Source organism: Fragaria vesca, linkage group LG2 (assembly GCF_000184155.1).
Source record: "Fragaria vesca subsp. vesca linkage group LG2, FraVesHawaii_1.0, whole genome shotgun sequence".
Lineage (NCBI taxonomy): Eukaryota > Viridiplantae > Streptophyta > Magnoliopsida > Rosales > Rosaceae > Fragaria > Fragaria vesca.
This window is the reverse complement of record NC_020492.1, coordinates 24371399-24386288: the sequence shown is the minus strand read 5'-3', so window position 1 is coordinate 24386288 and position 14890 is coordinate 24371399. Positions and strand designations below refer to the sequence as shown.

The window sequence follows — 14890 nt, the reverse complement described above, 5'->3', positions numbered from 1 at the left end:
CTCTCTCTCTCTCTCTCTCTCTCTCTCTCTCTCTCTCTCTCTCTCACACACACACACACACACACACACAGATGCACACTTTTTTCTCCAGCTATTGGCCATTTCAGTTAACATAAATGTTTGCGATATGATATTATGTAAGAAATGCCATTCTCCCAAATCAACTTCCAATGCAGAAACTATTTCATAGTGCTAAAACAGCTTTATTATCTTCTCTCTTTTTTGTTATTTCCAAATGATCTTATATTATCTCAAGTGTTTAATCTATTGATAAGTAATATTTTGACCAGTTATTTTTTTTGGTCTTGTTCAAATAGTTTCAGTTTTGAAAGTTGAGTTGCTTGTTGACTTTAAATCCTCAGAAAAGATTATTTGTCTATCTTTCCGGTGCTGTGAGCATATCTTTTGATGATGGGGATGTCTTGTTTCTTCTCTCTAGTCTCTTGAATGCCTTATCTGTTATTCTATTGTGTCTCATTTCCTCATTTTCTTTGATTAAACATTTAGAGAGACCTTACATTGTATTTTTTTTCTTGATGAAACAGGCACGAGGCTGAGCTTGCCCAAGCTGCTAGTCAGCCCCTTCCCGATGACGACGATGAAGCATTTGAGTAGAGATGTGAAGTGTCGGTGGGGTGTGTGTTTCATTAGTAATATTTGTGGGTCTTTTGGGTCATTTTTTCAAGAAGGAACTGCTGGCATTGCTGTTTGTAAGTGATAATTTTCCTTGTCTTATTGAGGATGTGAATTTGCGGATGTCGAGTTCTATGGTTTTACATGTCTGATTTCTATATTAGATTGGCTTTCTATCAGCCTTTCCTAATGATCAGTACTGATTTGCTGGTATTATATGGGTTGTGATTCTTTCAACATCTTTGCATGCTGTTAAGATGTTTATGATATTGTGCTTTTAGCTGTCCATTTTATACGCTATTACGAAGAGCAGGAAAAGATAGTGAAAATTGACATCAGGGTATAAGTTGTGCGACTCTGTAGATTTGATATGGGAGATGTGAAAGTTGTGCGACTCTGTAGATTTAATATGGGAGATGTGAAAGTTGTGGAGACGTGAATTTGGGAACGTTGCGGCCTTCAGTAAGAACTGTAAGATGAAACACGAAATGATCATCGACTATCCATAAGTACAAATAGGCAACGTTGAAAGACAATGTCGGATCATCTGGTTAACCTCCTTACGACATAGATTGTTTTGATGAATGATATATGACCGTTTTCTGCGTTCGTCTATAGTTACAAAGCGCTTTAACACGATCCCGGCAGGGCGGTGATATTTAGGTGAAGAAGAAAACGTGCTACGTGTAGGGCCAGAATTCAAGCGGAATTTTTAAGCGGGACAGTGATCCGACGGTGCGAAACCTATAAATTACCCCTAATTCTCTCAAATTCAAATAATCTCCGATTCCGAATTCTCGATCAAGCTTAATGGTAAACCTCTCCTTCTTTTCTTCTCTCTGCTTGGCTAGGGTTTCGTCTCCTCGATCTCTGATCTCATCGTTGTTTGTTTGTTGTTATTTTTTACACAGGCTCTTCCGAATCAGCAGACTGTGGATTACCCTAGCTTCAAGCTCGTCATCGTCGGCGACGGCGGAAACCCTAACATTGAGAGTTTTGATTGTAGCGCAGGGAAGACTACTTTTGTGAAGCGACATATCACTGGAGAGTTCGAGAAGAAATACGAACGTGAGGAACTCAGATTTGAATTTGTGTTTTGGTTTGTGAATTTCAGCGACGATCGGTGTCGAAGTTCATCCCTTGGATTTCCACACCAACTTTGGGAAGATCAGATTCTACTGCTGGGACACGGCTGGTCAGGAGAAGTTTGGTGGGCTCAGAGATGGATACTAGTATGTGTGCCCTCTTTATCCTTCAACTATTGGTTTCGGTTTGCTCTAATCGAGTTTTCTGTCATCATCCTCTTTGTAGTAGTGTGTGCTGTTTTGTTGTTAAACTTTTGTGCTTGAAAGCATTTTAGTGTGAATGGCTGATTGTAGTTTAGTAGATTCAGTGATATTGCAATGTGGAACTATGATTTTGTTCATGCAACTCATCTCTTTGACAACCGAAAACAGAACAAATCCTTACCATTTTGATGTGATTGTTTGTTATATTTGAATGAGTTTCGTTCCATGTTAATCATGTTCCATTAGTATTTTCTTGTCAGTTTACTAACTCTTTGGACTTTTAGACTTTTTCTATGCATATATGTATGTATGAAGGACGATTTGGTTAGGATCATTTTGCATTTAGGAGGGTTTTATAGTAAGATTCTTTATTGGTTTTTGACCAGTTCGATCATCTAAACATTCTGTCTCTAGTCAAATTCATGATATTATACTCTCCGTCTGTAACTTGCGTCATTAGAAACCAGGTCGCCCACTAAGAACTAAGCATCCTGATAGTATACAAGTTAAATTGGTTCCAGGGTATGTGAGAACATCCCAATTGTTCTGTGCGGAAACAAGGTGGATGTAAAGAATAGGCAGGTGAAAGCAAAGCAGGTCACCTTTCACAGGAAGAAAAATCTCCAGTACTATGAGATTTCTGCTAAGAGCAATTACAACTTTGAGAAACCTTTCTTGTACCTTGCCAGAAAGCTTGCAGGGTAAATTTCTATTTTCTATAGCCTTTAATTCAGTAAATTTACCACTTTTCACTTTATATGATGCTCTGTTGGCTCCGTTAACTTGGTTATGCAAAGGTGTAATATTTTGATGGTCTTTGTTGTTCTCTCTAAAGAAATATGGAGCTGATCTTCGTTGAATCACCTGCTCTTGCTCCTCCTGAGGTTCACATTGACGTGGCTGAACAGACAAAGTATGTGATAGACTGATCTACTACTTCAATCATTTTGAATTCATAATGAGCAGTTTTTACCATGGACACCTGTTTGTTTTAATCTCTTCTGAGTTGTTGATGTATCTTATTATCATGTCATTTCAGGATCGATGAGGATTTGGAGAGGGTTAAACACCAACCACTTCCTGATGATGATGATGATCTGTTTGAATAGCTGTGCTTGATGCTGGGGCTTCTACTGTGGAAAATATTTTATGTCCTGATTACTCTTCTCCAAGAATAGGGTTTTCGGTAGTTCTTAGAAAGCAAATTCCTATGTAATGATCTCGTTGCAAATAGCCAATATACCTCAGGCGTTCATAATTCTATGTGTAGTAGTACTTGTGGAATTGTGGCTCCAAAAGGTGTTCTAGTAGTTCTCTCGTGTTTCATTGCGTTTCATACTTTAGCCGACGAACTTTCGGCTGCACAAGAGTTTTGACAAATGAATGAGCTATGAACACCATCACTGCGACCACTTCTCACTACCTCAAAATCATAAAACCTATCACTGCCAAAACGTTTTCCACTGACAACTAAACTTTAAGAATCAAATTATCAAAAGCACGCATGTTTATCTTATTCACAGATTGGGGTTATCAAACAAAGCAAGGGAATAAGACCTCTGAGGTTAAAGCTGAAGAAGAGGCACATTGTAAACAGGTGAAGTAGGTACAACGCAATTCTTATTAACAAGAAACACTGAATTTCCAAATACAGGTGTCAATTGTTGATGTTAAGCAAGTTCAATGAACATCTACCATTTACTGTTTCACCTAAACAAAAGCTCAGTATACAACGTAAAGGAGTGAATCCTGGCCGTCTTCAATATGAGACATGAAACCTTCCTCAATGTCATGTAGCATGAATTTGACTTGGTTTGGGTTAATGTTGCACACAAAAGTACGGTAATAGCCTTTGTGTTTTCTTCACTTCGACATTTCATCCCTTGCTTAGGTCTAGCAAACACTTCAGAGTAATTATGTCACAACATAAAATTTGGGGACAAAACCCCCTTTACATTTGTCAGTGCATTTCCTTTGGGCAGAAATAGAAAGGAATTGGCACTATAAGCTTTCAAGATCCAAATTTTCTGAAAAGAAAAAAACGTGGTTGCACAGATGAAAGAACCAGAGAGTATCCAAGTTGGCAAGGTGCTAATAACCTTTCTGAATCTCCTAATTCAGTTTCATATGCATATGCCAAATTCCAATGTGATGCACAGCATGTGCATGTACAAAAATCCCCCTCAGGGGAAACAAATGATATATAGTTTTATACTGTCATTTTGTAAACATAACTGCTGACTGAGCCTAAAATTCAAAAGAATTGTATGTTACCTATCATTTTTCCGAGCTTCAATGTTAGGAATCTCTCCCCGTCTTTTAGGAACACCATTGTTGGCAATGGACTGATTCTTCTTCATATAGAACTGTTAGCATTTCCCAGCTTAATGAAACGCAAAAATTTTCAAAAAAATCCAAAATAATATCATAAAATACATCCAGGTATAATAACCACACAACCCCATCTACTTCAACTATACTGCAATCCTGAATGATATACTGGAAATTTGAAAGATGTTTTGACAACACCCTAAAGATTTGTCTCCGTAGCATCCAAAATAGCTTCAAACTAGAACCACCCCAGCGTATAAAAAAAAATTAAACTTGATTTAATATTCCAATTTAAAGATATGCATGACAACCGGTAAATTTTCATAGGTACTAATGTAAACCAATATATTTTGAAGCAAAACAATGCAATGGTCATAGAAAATATAAATATAAATATATATATATATCAATAAAAAGAATATCAGATAAAACATGAGGTTTGTCTCGGAACCTTTTCAAAGTTCTCTTCTGCTTTGGTACAAGATGTGTCCACAGTCCCAGCAGACCAACATCAAAGAACCAGAGAAAACAACTTGAGCACTTCCTGGCAATAGATTTTGCATAAATGAAGGAAATTTGAAATAGATCGTGGAATTGTAAACACTAAGATGGAATACCCCAGCACCATCTCTAGACCTTTGGAAGCAAGGCAAGCAGCCTCCAACCTTGGCCCTGAAAATGCAGGGAATTATCAATAAGATTTGTGAAATCGTACCAAGTATGCATCCACATCATAACAAGATAACCAAGCTATTGATATTGACAGCGTTGATCAAGCAAAAGAGGAAGAATGGGAAGAAATTGCACACAGGAGGTAGAGAGGCACATTGCCAATAAACAAAAAGTTAAAACATCTGAACAAACACCCTTCTTATTTCATGTGTTATGCAGTAAAAAAAACTAGTTTCCAATACATGTTGAAATCATTTCACTCAACCAATCATGCATGAAGGAACAGAAATGAGGTGATTATGGATTGGCCAAATCATATGGCATTAATTGTTCATCCAATAATGACATGATAGAAAGCCTTGATATATATGTTTGGGCCCCAAGAGCATGAATCATCCAAATTGCAAAAGATAACTACAGACCACAAGGTCCAAAGAAAATAGATAGTAAAACAGCTGAAAAGAAAGAACATGATGAAGATGAAAAACGCAAGATAAAATATATCAGAAATTTAGAACACAGTAGACCGCAACAACAAAACTGAGCAGCTACCTATGCAGCAATAGATGAAGTATTAATAGCAGCTAAAAAAACAAAGAACCAAAGTGAACCTGGAAATATCCACTTCTCCGTTACGCTAAGTTACATAATTCCCAAATTACAAATTTTCCATGTTTCAATCAATACACTACTAAGCTCTAACAAATCATTCTATGCTTTACAGTATAGAAAAGGCAGTAAAGCCAAGTATTGAATATCCTAGTGATGAAAATTAGAAAGATTTGTTCCAGCAGAAATTAAGTTCCTTACTTCCATCAAATGTTCATCATTCGAAATGTGTAAAGACATACGGAGCGTTGTCAATAAATCTTGTTGTTCCCAACTTAAGGACCCCGAAGCATGCATTACCATCAGAGTTCGACGATAAGCATCTAACTCTAGCCTATGGATTGTTGCTGCTATATCAAGTTTCAGAGGAAGGGAAACATTTTCAACCAGATCTGCACCACTAGAAAAGGAGTCTGCATCGCTAGAAAGGGTATCCGCTTCTTCACAATTACCTGCTAAATCATAACCAGCCATCTTACTTGAATGGTTACCATTAACACTACAACTACCAACAGACTCAATAGAGCATGCATCAGTATCACAATCACTAACTTCCGAGCTTCTTTCACAACATGAATTAGCACCATTAGAAATTATGTTCTCCTTTTCAAAATATCGAGTTGTAGGATAAAGAAAGGAAGCACGCATGTATTTTTCATCCAGTTTTGCTCTCGGGTAAGCAACATTATCTACCTTTTTTAGCAGTGAAGATGGGGACCTATAAAATACTTCTTGATGCTCACACTCTTTCTCAATAGCTCTCATCTTCTGGGGATATTCTTCAGTGTATGGGCAAGCTCTCTTTGATGAAGTAGACGAGACAATATAGGAATCCTGACAACTGCTGTTTTCTGGAGAAGGTAAGCCACCATTTCCAGACGGCAGCTTTATTCTTAAATTTACCTTACCAATCACAATCCATTTATCATCTTTCAACAATTGACGCACCCTGATCCAAGATTTGTGGATCCTTAACTCCTCGAATGACCCAAGCAGCCTGGCCAGGTAATAATTTTCATCATAAACCTTCACTACCTTAGCCATCTTCCAGAAACCAACATCAAAGACCTCAACAACATCGCCAACCTCCCAACTATCTGCACCTTGAACAGGCGGAGGGCAAGGCCTAATAGCCTTTCTCGGGACTCTCTCCACAACTGCTTCACCTCCCACGTTAGGAGACCAATCATATCTAACACCATAACTGTGGCCATTGCCAGAGACGATCACAGCGCACTGCCATGCTCCAGAAGGCACCTCCTTTTGGCTTAGCACTTCCACTTTGTCCCCCTTCTTGAATCTCATGATGACTAAGATCGTAAAACCTGTAACAACAAAGATTTCAAATCTAATCAGAAACACAGCCCAGGAAAACCAATAATCAGTAGATACACACTTCAAAAATCTAGATATAACAAGATACATGAACAAAAGAAAAGGCTTTATCCACAGCAACCTCTAGATAAAACTATCAAAATCAAGAACCAGACACAAATATATACCAAACTAATCACTAATCCAATATCAATAACAAAAACTCAATCAAACCCATCACAGTGTTAGACTAAACCAAACTAAACAAAAAGCCCCAAATTTTAGTTCAAGATCAAAATCGGATTTCTCGATCACGCAAAAAACACAGAGCTCGTTCAGAGAAATGATCCATTCGCATTCAATTTCACAAAAAAGTAAACAAATAATACAAGAACAACGGAAATCTGAAACCCTAGAAATCGAAATTGGGATATATTTGACTGACCTTACTTGGGATGCTACGGAATTCGAGCGCTGTAATAAGAACTTCGATGGAGATCTGTTGTGATTGTGCTTCACTTAGGGATTTGGAGTCTCTGAGATTGAGAATTGCGAACTTCAAATTGGGAAGAAAATTTAGAAGGCTAGGGTTTGGTAGTTTGTGAGAATGAGAAAAAATAAAATAGTTTTTCGAATTTATATGTTGGTCATTTATTTTTCCCCTTTTGCATATAAGCGCTGCATTTTAATTTTAGGAGAATATATTTCTCTAAAGATATTTTTTCTTAAGAGTGCTTAACTTGCTTCTCAAGTGTGTCCAATAGTTTTAATCCAAATGCAGTCAGCACTAGAAGCATAAGTTATGATATAGCATGCATTATTTTATTATTTAGGTGGCAAACATCTAAAAAATAATTAAAAATATAAAATGTAAAGAGTGACGGTTTGTTTGTTTTGTTCAAAAAAATAAGAATTGCTTGTAAAATGACAATATGCCAAAATGAAGTAGTCAAACCAGATAGTATGTGCAAATTCAAAAGGAAAAATAAGATGTTTTGTTGAATAAGAAACAATATTAACAGATTTTTGCCACCGCATTTGTTAATGAATTAACGTCATTTATTTTTAGTAACATACAACCTGTTTTCTCTTCTTACCTCTCTTTTGTGATTATCTTTAATGTTGGTGTAGACTAGCCAGCAGTACATTGCCTTGACAAAAATTGGCATCCTAGAGTCACTTATGTGCCCTATCAGTTTTGACTTACTTGTGAACTTGTGAATCACCATCCACAACACAATCAAATGCATATGTTATGATCACTAATGTAGGATTATGACAATTGCTATGATTGTCGTTCTATATTATGGTACAAACTGGGAATCGACAAGGATGAAAAGCCTACAAAATCCAGGGGCACCATGACAATTGATGCGTTCTGATATTAAAGCACATCGTAGTTCATATTACATGTTAGAGGTTGGGTAGATGGTAACCAGAGTACAATGTTTGTGCCTTGGAATAATCATGATGATTCAGCGATTAAATATCGGAGTAAGGGAGCAACCACTGATATGCTCAAGCTGTTTCCCAGCAATGCATACCTGGTAGTGTAAATAAACATACAACATACATCAGTCTTGCTTAACGACCACTGTTATACTTTGATACTATTATATACTTTGATACTATTATCAAGACCAAACGGAAAGCATTAAGTTCAGATTCACATCGGCATGAAACAAATGCATAGTACTATTTATTCTCTGAAAATATGCCGCATCTCAACCAGTAGATAGGATGAAATATTGACATACCGTTGTCTAAGGCTTATGTGCTGCGGAAACTGAAAGCTTTCCGGCAGAGAATGCAAATTAGCAACCTGAATGATTTTTGAGAGATGTGTGAATACATTAATAGAGATTAAGAACATGAAACCAAGAAATGAAGCAGATTTGTAGATCAGCATACCTCCCTAGGGGTGAAGTATCTAAGGCTCTGTTCCTTCAGTGAAGATGCTTTATCCTTTATCTTTGCCTGCCCAATACAATTTTGCAAGTGTTAAGCAGCAACAATGTCATTCGATATGGTGAAGTGCTCAGTCATTTTATAAGCATGAACTGAACTGTGTAGAGAACTTAAATAGCAGTCAAACATTCCAATCTATTATGAGCATGGAGCATGTGTTTTTTTTCGAATGATCAAAAGTGTGAAGTTTTCAGATTTCATAAACCCCAATTCCATATTATGATTTTCTGCATGTGTGAAGTAGTGATGGCTTACCTGCCCAGTTGCCAAAAAGGAGCCAGTTCCCTTCACATATCGATAATAACTTTTTGTAAAACAACAACATCTCTTTGAATCCGGGTAGACAATATCTAAGCAGTATTAAGGATACCTTAAGAGAGTTTCTAAGAGAAAGAAAAGCAATATCAAAGTACTAAATAATGATGCAGGAGCAGGTCAGGGAGGCTAGTTTTGTAATCTAGTAGGACAGGACACTTTCCCCTTCACCTTTCATTTTATCAGAGAAATAGGAGCCTGCCTCATTGAATGAGCACTGCATTATTAATAATACTTGTGAGTGAGAACTCTTAGGTTCCTCGGCTGGATTCACATCTAAGAGATTCATGTAGTTACTATGTTCAAATCAATGACAAAATTAAAAAGTAAAACAAGGATACCCATGGCACTTCCCCATCTCTCTATCAAGCTTGAGGGAACAGTGTACTGATCCAATGTGCTAGTATAACAACCATTCTCTTCATCTTTGCCCAAAACTCTAATGGTATCTGTAGAAACAGTAGTGCCATCCACAAAGTTGGGGCAATCACTGCAATTCTTGAATTCAAGAAAGCTTTCTATTGGCTGACAAGATTCAACCAACTTGTCTGAGCTCCCTTCCAGCTCATCAAGTTCACAGAACACTTTGTCATCCGCATTTGTATATAATGGCTTTGGCGACCGAAGAAGCTGATTATCGAAAAGTTGACTCTGAAAGGTCGAGGGTTTCCTCTTTGCCTATAAAATAAAAGAATTTATGATTGGTACATTATATAATTGGACATGAGAGCATCAAAGTTTCCCAGATCTTCTGAACGATTAAGACAGATGAGGCTACCAGGCAAAAATAGCGCGGCCTGGAATATGGTACACCAAACTGCAAGGGACTCAATATGAACTCCTGTGTAACATAGTCACTTGTTCTCAATATCTCTAACATTTTTGCATGTGTATCAGATGTCTGCATTCAAGACGTAAGAAAAAAAAAGGGAAATTAAATAACAGATATCAATCTCTGTACTTAAGCTAAAAATTCCAAGAATATACCTCAAATCCAACAACATTTTCCACAAATAACATTACTGGAGGTTGCAAAGTGTGTGGTATCAACTCAAGAATCTGGAGAAATGAAAATGCCCGAGCATCACCAGATTGCTTTTGGAGACCTAACCATAAGTAGCTAGTGAATTTTATTACAAATTAATGTTATATATCTGCAAAATAGGAAAGCGATATGAACTAACCTTGTCTAGTGTAAGGTTGGCAAGGAGGAGACAGAAGCCATACATTCGCGTTATATCTATCGAGATCAGCAGCAGTAAGGCTCTGAATGTTTCCCTATATGAACAAAAGTATTTAAATTCCGTACATCATGAACTCAAGTAGGCACCATAATACCGTGTCCCAGGACTTGAAAAGCAAAACATCAACAATTCAAAAAACAAAAGCAGCTCAAGAAAACACACATTGGACACTTGACAACATGTAGTTAATGAAATACTAATCCAAACCGACCCACTATAAAGCAAGTTACAAGGCATATACCAAAACTTTCCAACAAATGGCACAAACACGAGTGATTGATCATCTGACAGAATGAATGCACAAAGTCCAATGTGGAAAACCATAACAAAGGTTTGTACTTTTGATCTTTAGATGCCAACTCCACCACAAGCTTTTACTTGGATGTGTATGCAGTACAGTACTACAGCCAAGAACTGAACTGGGATACAAATACACAAATTGGGTGACAATAAAGACTTGTACTTTGGATCCTTGATCCTTCAGTAATGAAAGTTTTTACTCAAATATGAGTTTCCAATTGGTTTTACCATAAAGACTCAAACTTTCAATCCTCCAGTGTCAAATTCACCACAGTAAAACACTAGACTGCAGTATAAGTAAACATTAAACTGAAAAAGGGGACAGAACCTGATAGGGACGATGTCCGAAGTTGTGCTGATAAACATCGTTGGCAGTGTCGTTGATGTCGAATGCTTCGACAACGTTGGCATTCACTCCCGCCTTCATTAACGAATACCTCTAGGAGCCCAATTACAAAGACACAGATAGACTTGAGCAAATTGTGATGAATCCAAAACAAAAGGGTTAAGGGTTTAGGGAATATGAGGAATTACCATGCCACCAATACCGCTGTAGAACTCGAGGACCCTCCATGGCTGCTCACAACCTTTCTCCATTAAGCTTTCAAACACAAACGACATGCGTTTCGTCTCCAATGTGTTGAAAAAGAGCACTAACCCGCTATGGTTAATAGTCATTATTATTGCCCCCACGATCCATTTTATTTACGGATACGTGCCTGGACGTATTGGACGCGTATCGGGCCGTTTCCGTCCCGTTTCCAGCGTATCTGAGAACATATGCTGAGCCTCCAAGACACCGGGTACACATTGATATGGCTCTAAACGGCGGAAACGGCCAATATAAGCTTGGAAACGTGTCGGAAACGTCCAGGTTCAAAAAGTTATCAGGCATTCCAAAACCGAGGGCCAAGAGAGAATTTCAACATCTTCTACTATTTATTCTACGGAATGATCATATTGTACAACATATCCAGACAAGAAAAAGAAAAAGAAAATGGCAGTACAAATGGAGGGGCGCAGCACCTCAGCGACCCCTCTGCGAAGGACGTAACAGCAAACTGAATTCGGAGCTGAAGAAGTGAACCCCTCTGCAAACCCTGCTGTAGAAGTGAATATCCTCTGCAAATATTCAGACATGTTGTATGCTCTACATATGTAAGCTTTTTGAGACTGTAGATACCTTCAACATGAAGCATACCAACAATATATTATCTGGGAGGGCTGCAGTTCCCTCAGTATCTCACTAGATAATGTAGAGGAAAACAGAAAAAGTTAACTTTTCGAGATGCAAGCTTAGAGAGATCTGAATAATACCTGAGATAAATAACAAATTAAATTCTATTGTTCACCAATAATCATTGCAAGAGCACTTGCCGTCTTTGAGATGGTGGAACCTCTTAGCATCTCGCATAATAAGTTCTCTACCTACAATTTTGGAAATAATCTTTAAAGCAGAGTGGCAATCACCACATACACGAAGATTCTTGATTACCCTAATAGGTGAACGAGCTGAGCTGGAAAGAAGACCATCAGCAACAGCAAGTCTCTCACTATGGCTAAGCAAAGCATCTTCCTTGCCTTCCTGATCGATGTCATGCAACACAAATCTAGTCTCTGGAATGTAACCAGCCTCCTTCATTTGTTCCCTCAAACCCCTAAGTAGAGTGTAAAACTTCTCATTATCAGGATGAGATCTATCTCCTGCTCTATATTCATGGACTCGACTCCTGACCTCTAAGAGATTTTTAGCTGCTAATTGTTTCTTCTCTTTCTCCTTTACGAGGTCTGATTCATTCACAGGAATAAGGCCAGCCTTTGATTGCTCATTTAAGCAGGAGGGATCCAGCTGATCAACTAGCTCAGCACAACGATCCCCAAGCTCCAAATACCCATGAACTCTGCAATAATGCATCAAGGTTTTCCAAACATCAACATTAGGTCCCAATGGCATTTTTTCAATGAACTCCAATGCCTCATCCAGAAAACCTATAGATCCAAACATATCTACTACACACACATAATTTTTCATGGTTGGGACAATGCCATAATCTTTGCTCATTGATTCAAAATGCAGCAGTCCTTCCTCAGCATCTCCCACGACACTACAAGCATAGAGAACCCCATTAAACATTTGATCGTCGGGTTTCAACCCTGCTTTCTTGAACTGAGTAAATAGATCGATGGCATCTTCCCCAAGACCATTCTTAGCAAACCATGTGATCATAATGTCCCAAGACGTCAAATTGCGCTTCGGCATATCATTGAAAACCATTAATGCATTCTCCATAGAACCACATTTTGAATACATCTCTAAAATTCTGTTGTAGGTACTCACTTCTAAAGGAGACAGTAACTGCATGTTTTCATGAACAGCTTTTGCTTCTTCAAGGGCATTTGCCTCCCCGCATGCATGCATCAGCTGAAAATATTGGTCCAAGTTCACGTGCACATGCTGCTTCTTCAGCAGACCCAAGACCTCCACAGCCTCCTTAACTTTCCCCTCCTTGCAAAACAAATCCAACTCTTCAAGAGTACCCTTAACGCTATTAGGGTTACTATCAGAAGCCTCAGCTGGTTCTCCAACCTGGGGGCTTTGCTGATACTGTCCGACCTCGGAGCTTTGCTGATACTGTCCGACCTGGGGGCTTTGCTGATGTTGTCCGACCTGGGGGCTTTGCTGATATTGTCCGACCTGGGGGATTTGCTGATATTGTCCGACATGTGGGCTTGGCTGAAACCGTCCATAACCAACACTCTGCTGATACTGTCCATTACCTTTATAATAATCATTTAAATTTTGCTGCTTTTGTGTAGAACTGCTTCCTATGTTGTAACCGATTGTATTTTTCTGATAATCTATAGAATGTTGCAGAGAGCTGTGGTTTATACTTCCCTGAGATCCTGAACTGCTTTGTGATTTAAAACCATATGGAATCTGTCCTAGTTCCCTAGGCTTTTCCTGGTGAGCAACATATGAATTCTGCTGTATACTTCCATGTCCTAGATGTGTCCAATCTAGTTGTGTGGTTTGCTGCAACCTTCCATTTTCAGGCCCACGAAACCTGCTAAAGTTTCCACTTTGTTGAACTGGATTATTCACAAACTCATTGTCTGTGCTTCCCTTGAACCCCCCACTGTAATTCTGACCAAACTGGTATGAGCTCTGTCGGGGAGCCCTTGAACTATCAGCATAAACCGCATTTGGGTTCTGTTGCCACTGCTGATTATTTTGACCGTAAAACCCACTGTAGGTTGCACTCTGCCTGGATGCATTGTTCCTTCCCTGAATATAATGAAATGAAACCTTTAAGAAGCCTATAGTCAAACCACACTCACACTTCAAAACTTACTAAAATTTTGAAGAAAAAAGACAAACAGTATTAGTTTAGGTTGCTAACCTCAAGCTCAGAATCAACCTCCTCATGCTCAGGATTCATAGCAAATGCAGACGAAGCAAAAGAAGAATAGAAGGATGACAGAGTGAATGATGCCTGAAATGGCTCCATTGCCAAGGAAGATGATATGAGGAATGGACGGCTGGATCTGCATGGGGCTGAGCCAAGAGCTGATGATGAGGATATTACTTGCCTCCACATGTTGTCTGGTTAGTCCGCTGTGATCTCCCTGCCAATGCACATATTGCTAATTTATATAAGCATCACTGAGACAGAGATCATCATCTTTTAATCATCGAAAACAAAGCACACTTAATTAGTTTGTAGAACCAAAGCAACAGAGCAAACAAGCCGATAAATCAAAATGATTGGTAAATGGCTCTCAACTAATTGGGAAGAGAGTTAGAAATGGGAGGCATTTTCTTGTAAATTAGAATACGTTTTCCTACTCATTCACACTTTTCATCTTCCGGGTTTTCCTAGTCTTCACTTTTCACCTATTTGATATATTTAAAACCTTTTCTTGAACCAATCTGTAGCAGAGGCAAGTATATACCAACTGATGTATAACCAGTAGCCTTGCAATATGAATATCACTCTTTTTATCAATCTGATAATCTGATGTGGACTCAGTCATATCTCTAAGAGTCCAACAAATGTATGCATCTTGTGAAACAAGTGAATGAGATTAATCGAATGACATTTAACTTGGATATTTAGCTAATAATCTGGTTAGCTAAATACAAGGAACTTAAGATAATATGAAATACTATTTATCAGTTATCACAAAGGTTTAGATTGGTTTTACTAGAGTCGC

At 38.3% G+C, this 14890-nt stretch overlaps 4 protein-coding genes across 4 annotated transcripts in view; 1 reads left to right on the top strand and 3 right to left on the bottom strand.

Moving 5' to 3' along the window:
- The window catches only part of LOC101304165, a 5221-nt gene extending 1976 nt beyond the window's left edge, over nt 1-3245 (top strand). Inside the window, exons 8-16 of the mRNA XM_004292963.1 lie at nt 546-613; nt 915-973; nt 1545-1701; nt 1748-1865; nt 2013-2118; nt 2238-2296; nt 2444-2623; nt 2758-2835; nt 2962-3245. Of these exons, the coding sequence (XP_004293011.1) occupies nt 546-613; nt 915-973; nt 1545-1701; nt 1748-1865; nt 2013-2118; nt 2238-2296; nt 2444-2623; nt 2758-2835; nt 2962-3031 (895 nt within the window). The 3' untranslated portion in view covers nt 3032-3245. The remainder of the gene's footprint in view (nt 1-545; nt 614-914; nt 974-1544; nt 1702-1747; nt 1866-2012; nt 2119-2237; nt 2297-2443; nt 2624-2757; nt 2836-2961) is intronic.
- Nucleotides 3246-5532: 2287 nt separating this feature from the next.
- On the bottom strand, nt 5533-7405 carry LOC101295485. The gene is made up of 2 exons (XM_004291438.1): nt 7299-7405; nt 5533-6859 (listed from the first exon to the last, which is right to left on the bottom strand). The coding sequence occupies exon 2, from the start codon at nt 6837-6839 to the stop codon at nt 5685-5687; it is 1155 nt and encodes a 384-aa protein (XP_004291486.1). The 5' UTR covers nt 6840-6859; nt 7299-7405; the 3' UTR covers nt 5533-5684.
- A 666-nt stretch (nt 7406-8071) lies between these two features.
- LOC101293747 (tRNA (cytosine(38)-C(5))-methyltransferase-like) lies at nt 8072-11693 on the bottom strand. Its single transcript, XM_004291433.1, has 10 exons — nt 11210-11693; nt 11004-11114; nt 10316-10409; nt 10119-10237; nt 9910-10032; nt 9473-9809; nt 9072-9166; nt 8760-8825; nt 8606-8670; nt 8072-8392 (listed from the first exon to the last, which is right to left on the bottom strand). Exons 1-10 carry the CDS (start codon nt 11351-11353, stop codon nt 8314-8316), a joined length of 1233 nt encoding a protein of 410 aa, XP_004291481.1. The 5' UTR covers nt 11354-11693; the 3' UTR covers nt 8072-8313.
- A 285-nt stretch (nt 11694-11978) lies between these two features.
- Nucleotides 11979-14184, bottom strand: LOC101303880 (pentatricopeptide repeat-containing protein At2g25580-like). Its single transcript, XM_004292962.1, has 2 exons — nt 14077-14184; nt 11979-13961 (listed from the first exon to the last, which is right to left on the bottom strand). Exons 1-2 carry the CDS (start codon nt 14182-14184, stop codon nt 12024-12026), a joined length of 2046 nt encoding a protein of 681 aa, XP_004293010.1. The 3' UTR covers nt 11979-12023.
- Nucleotides 14185-14890: the final 706 nt, after the last annotated feature.

Coding starts and splice junctions, on each gene's coding strand:
- LOC101303880 (XM_004292962.1), bottom strand. CDS start 14,184: ATGGAGCCATTTCAGGCATCATTCACTCTGTCATCCTTCTATTCTTCT. Junction 13,962..14,076: donor AGGTTGATTCTGAGCTTGAG/GTTAGCAACCTA, acceptor CATTATATTCAG/GGAAGGAACAATGCATCCAG.
- LOC101293747 (XM_004291433.1), bottom strand. CDS start 11,353: ATGACTATTAACCATAGCGGGTTAGTGCTCTTTTTCAACACATTGGAG. Junction 10,410..11,003: donor TCGGACATCGTCCCTATCAG/GTTCTGTCCCCT, acceptor TTGTTCATATAG/GGAAACATTCAGAGCCTTAC. Junction 8,393..8,605: donor CACATAAGCCTTAGACAACG/GTATGTCAATAT, acceptor TTACACTACCAG/GTATGCATTGCTGGGAAACA.
- LOC101295485 (XM_004291438.1), bottom strand. CDS start 6,839: ATGAGATTCAAGAAGGGGGACAAAGTGGAAGTGCTAAGCCAAAAGGAG.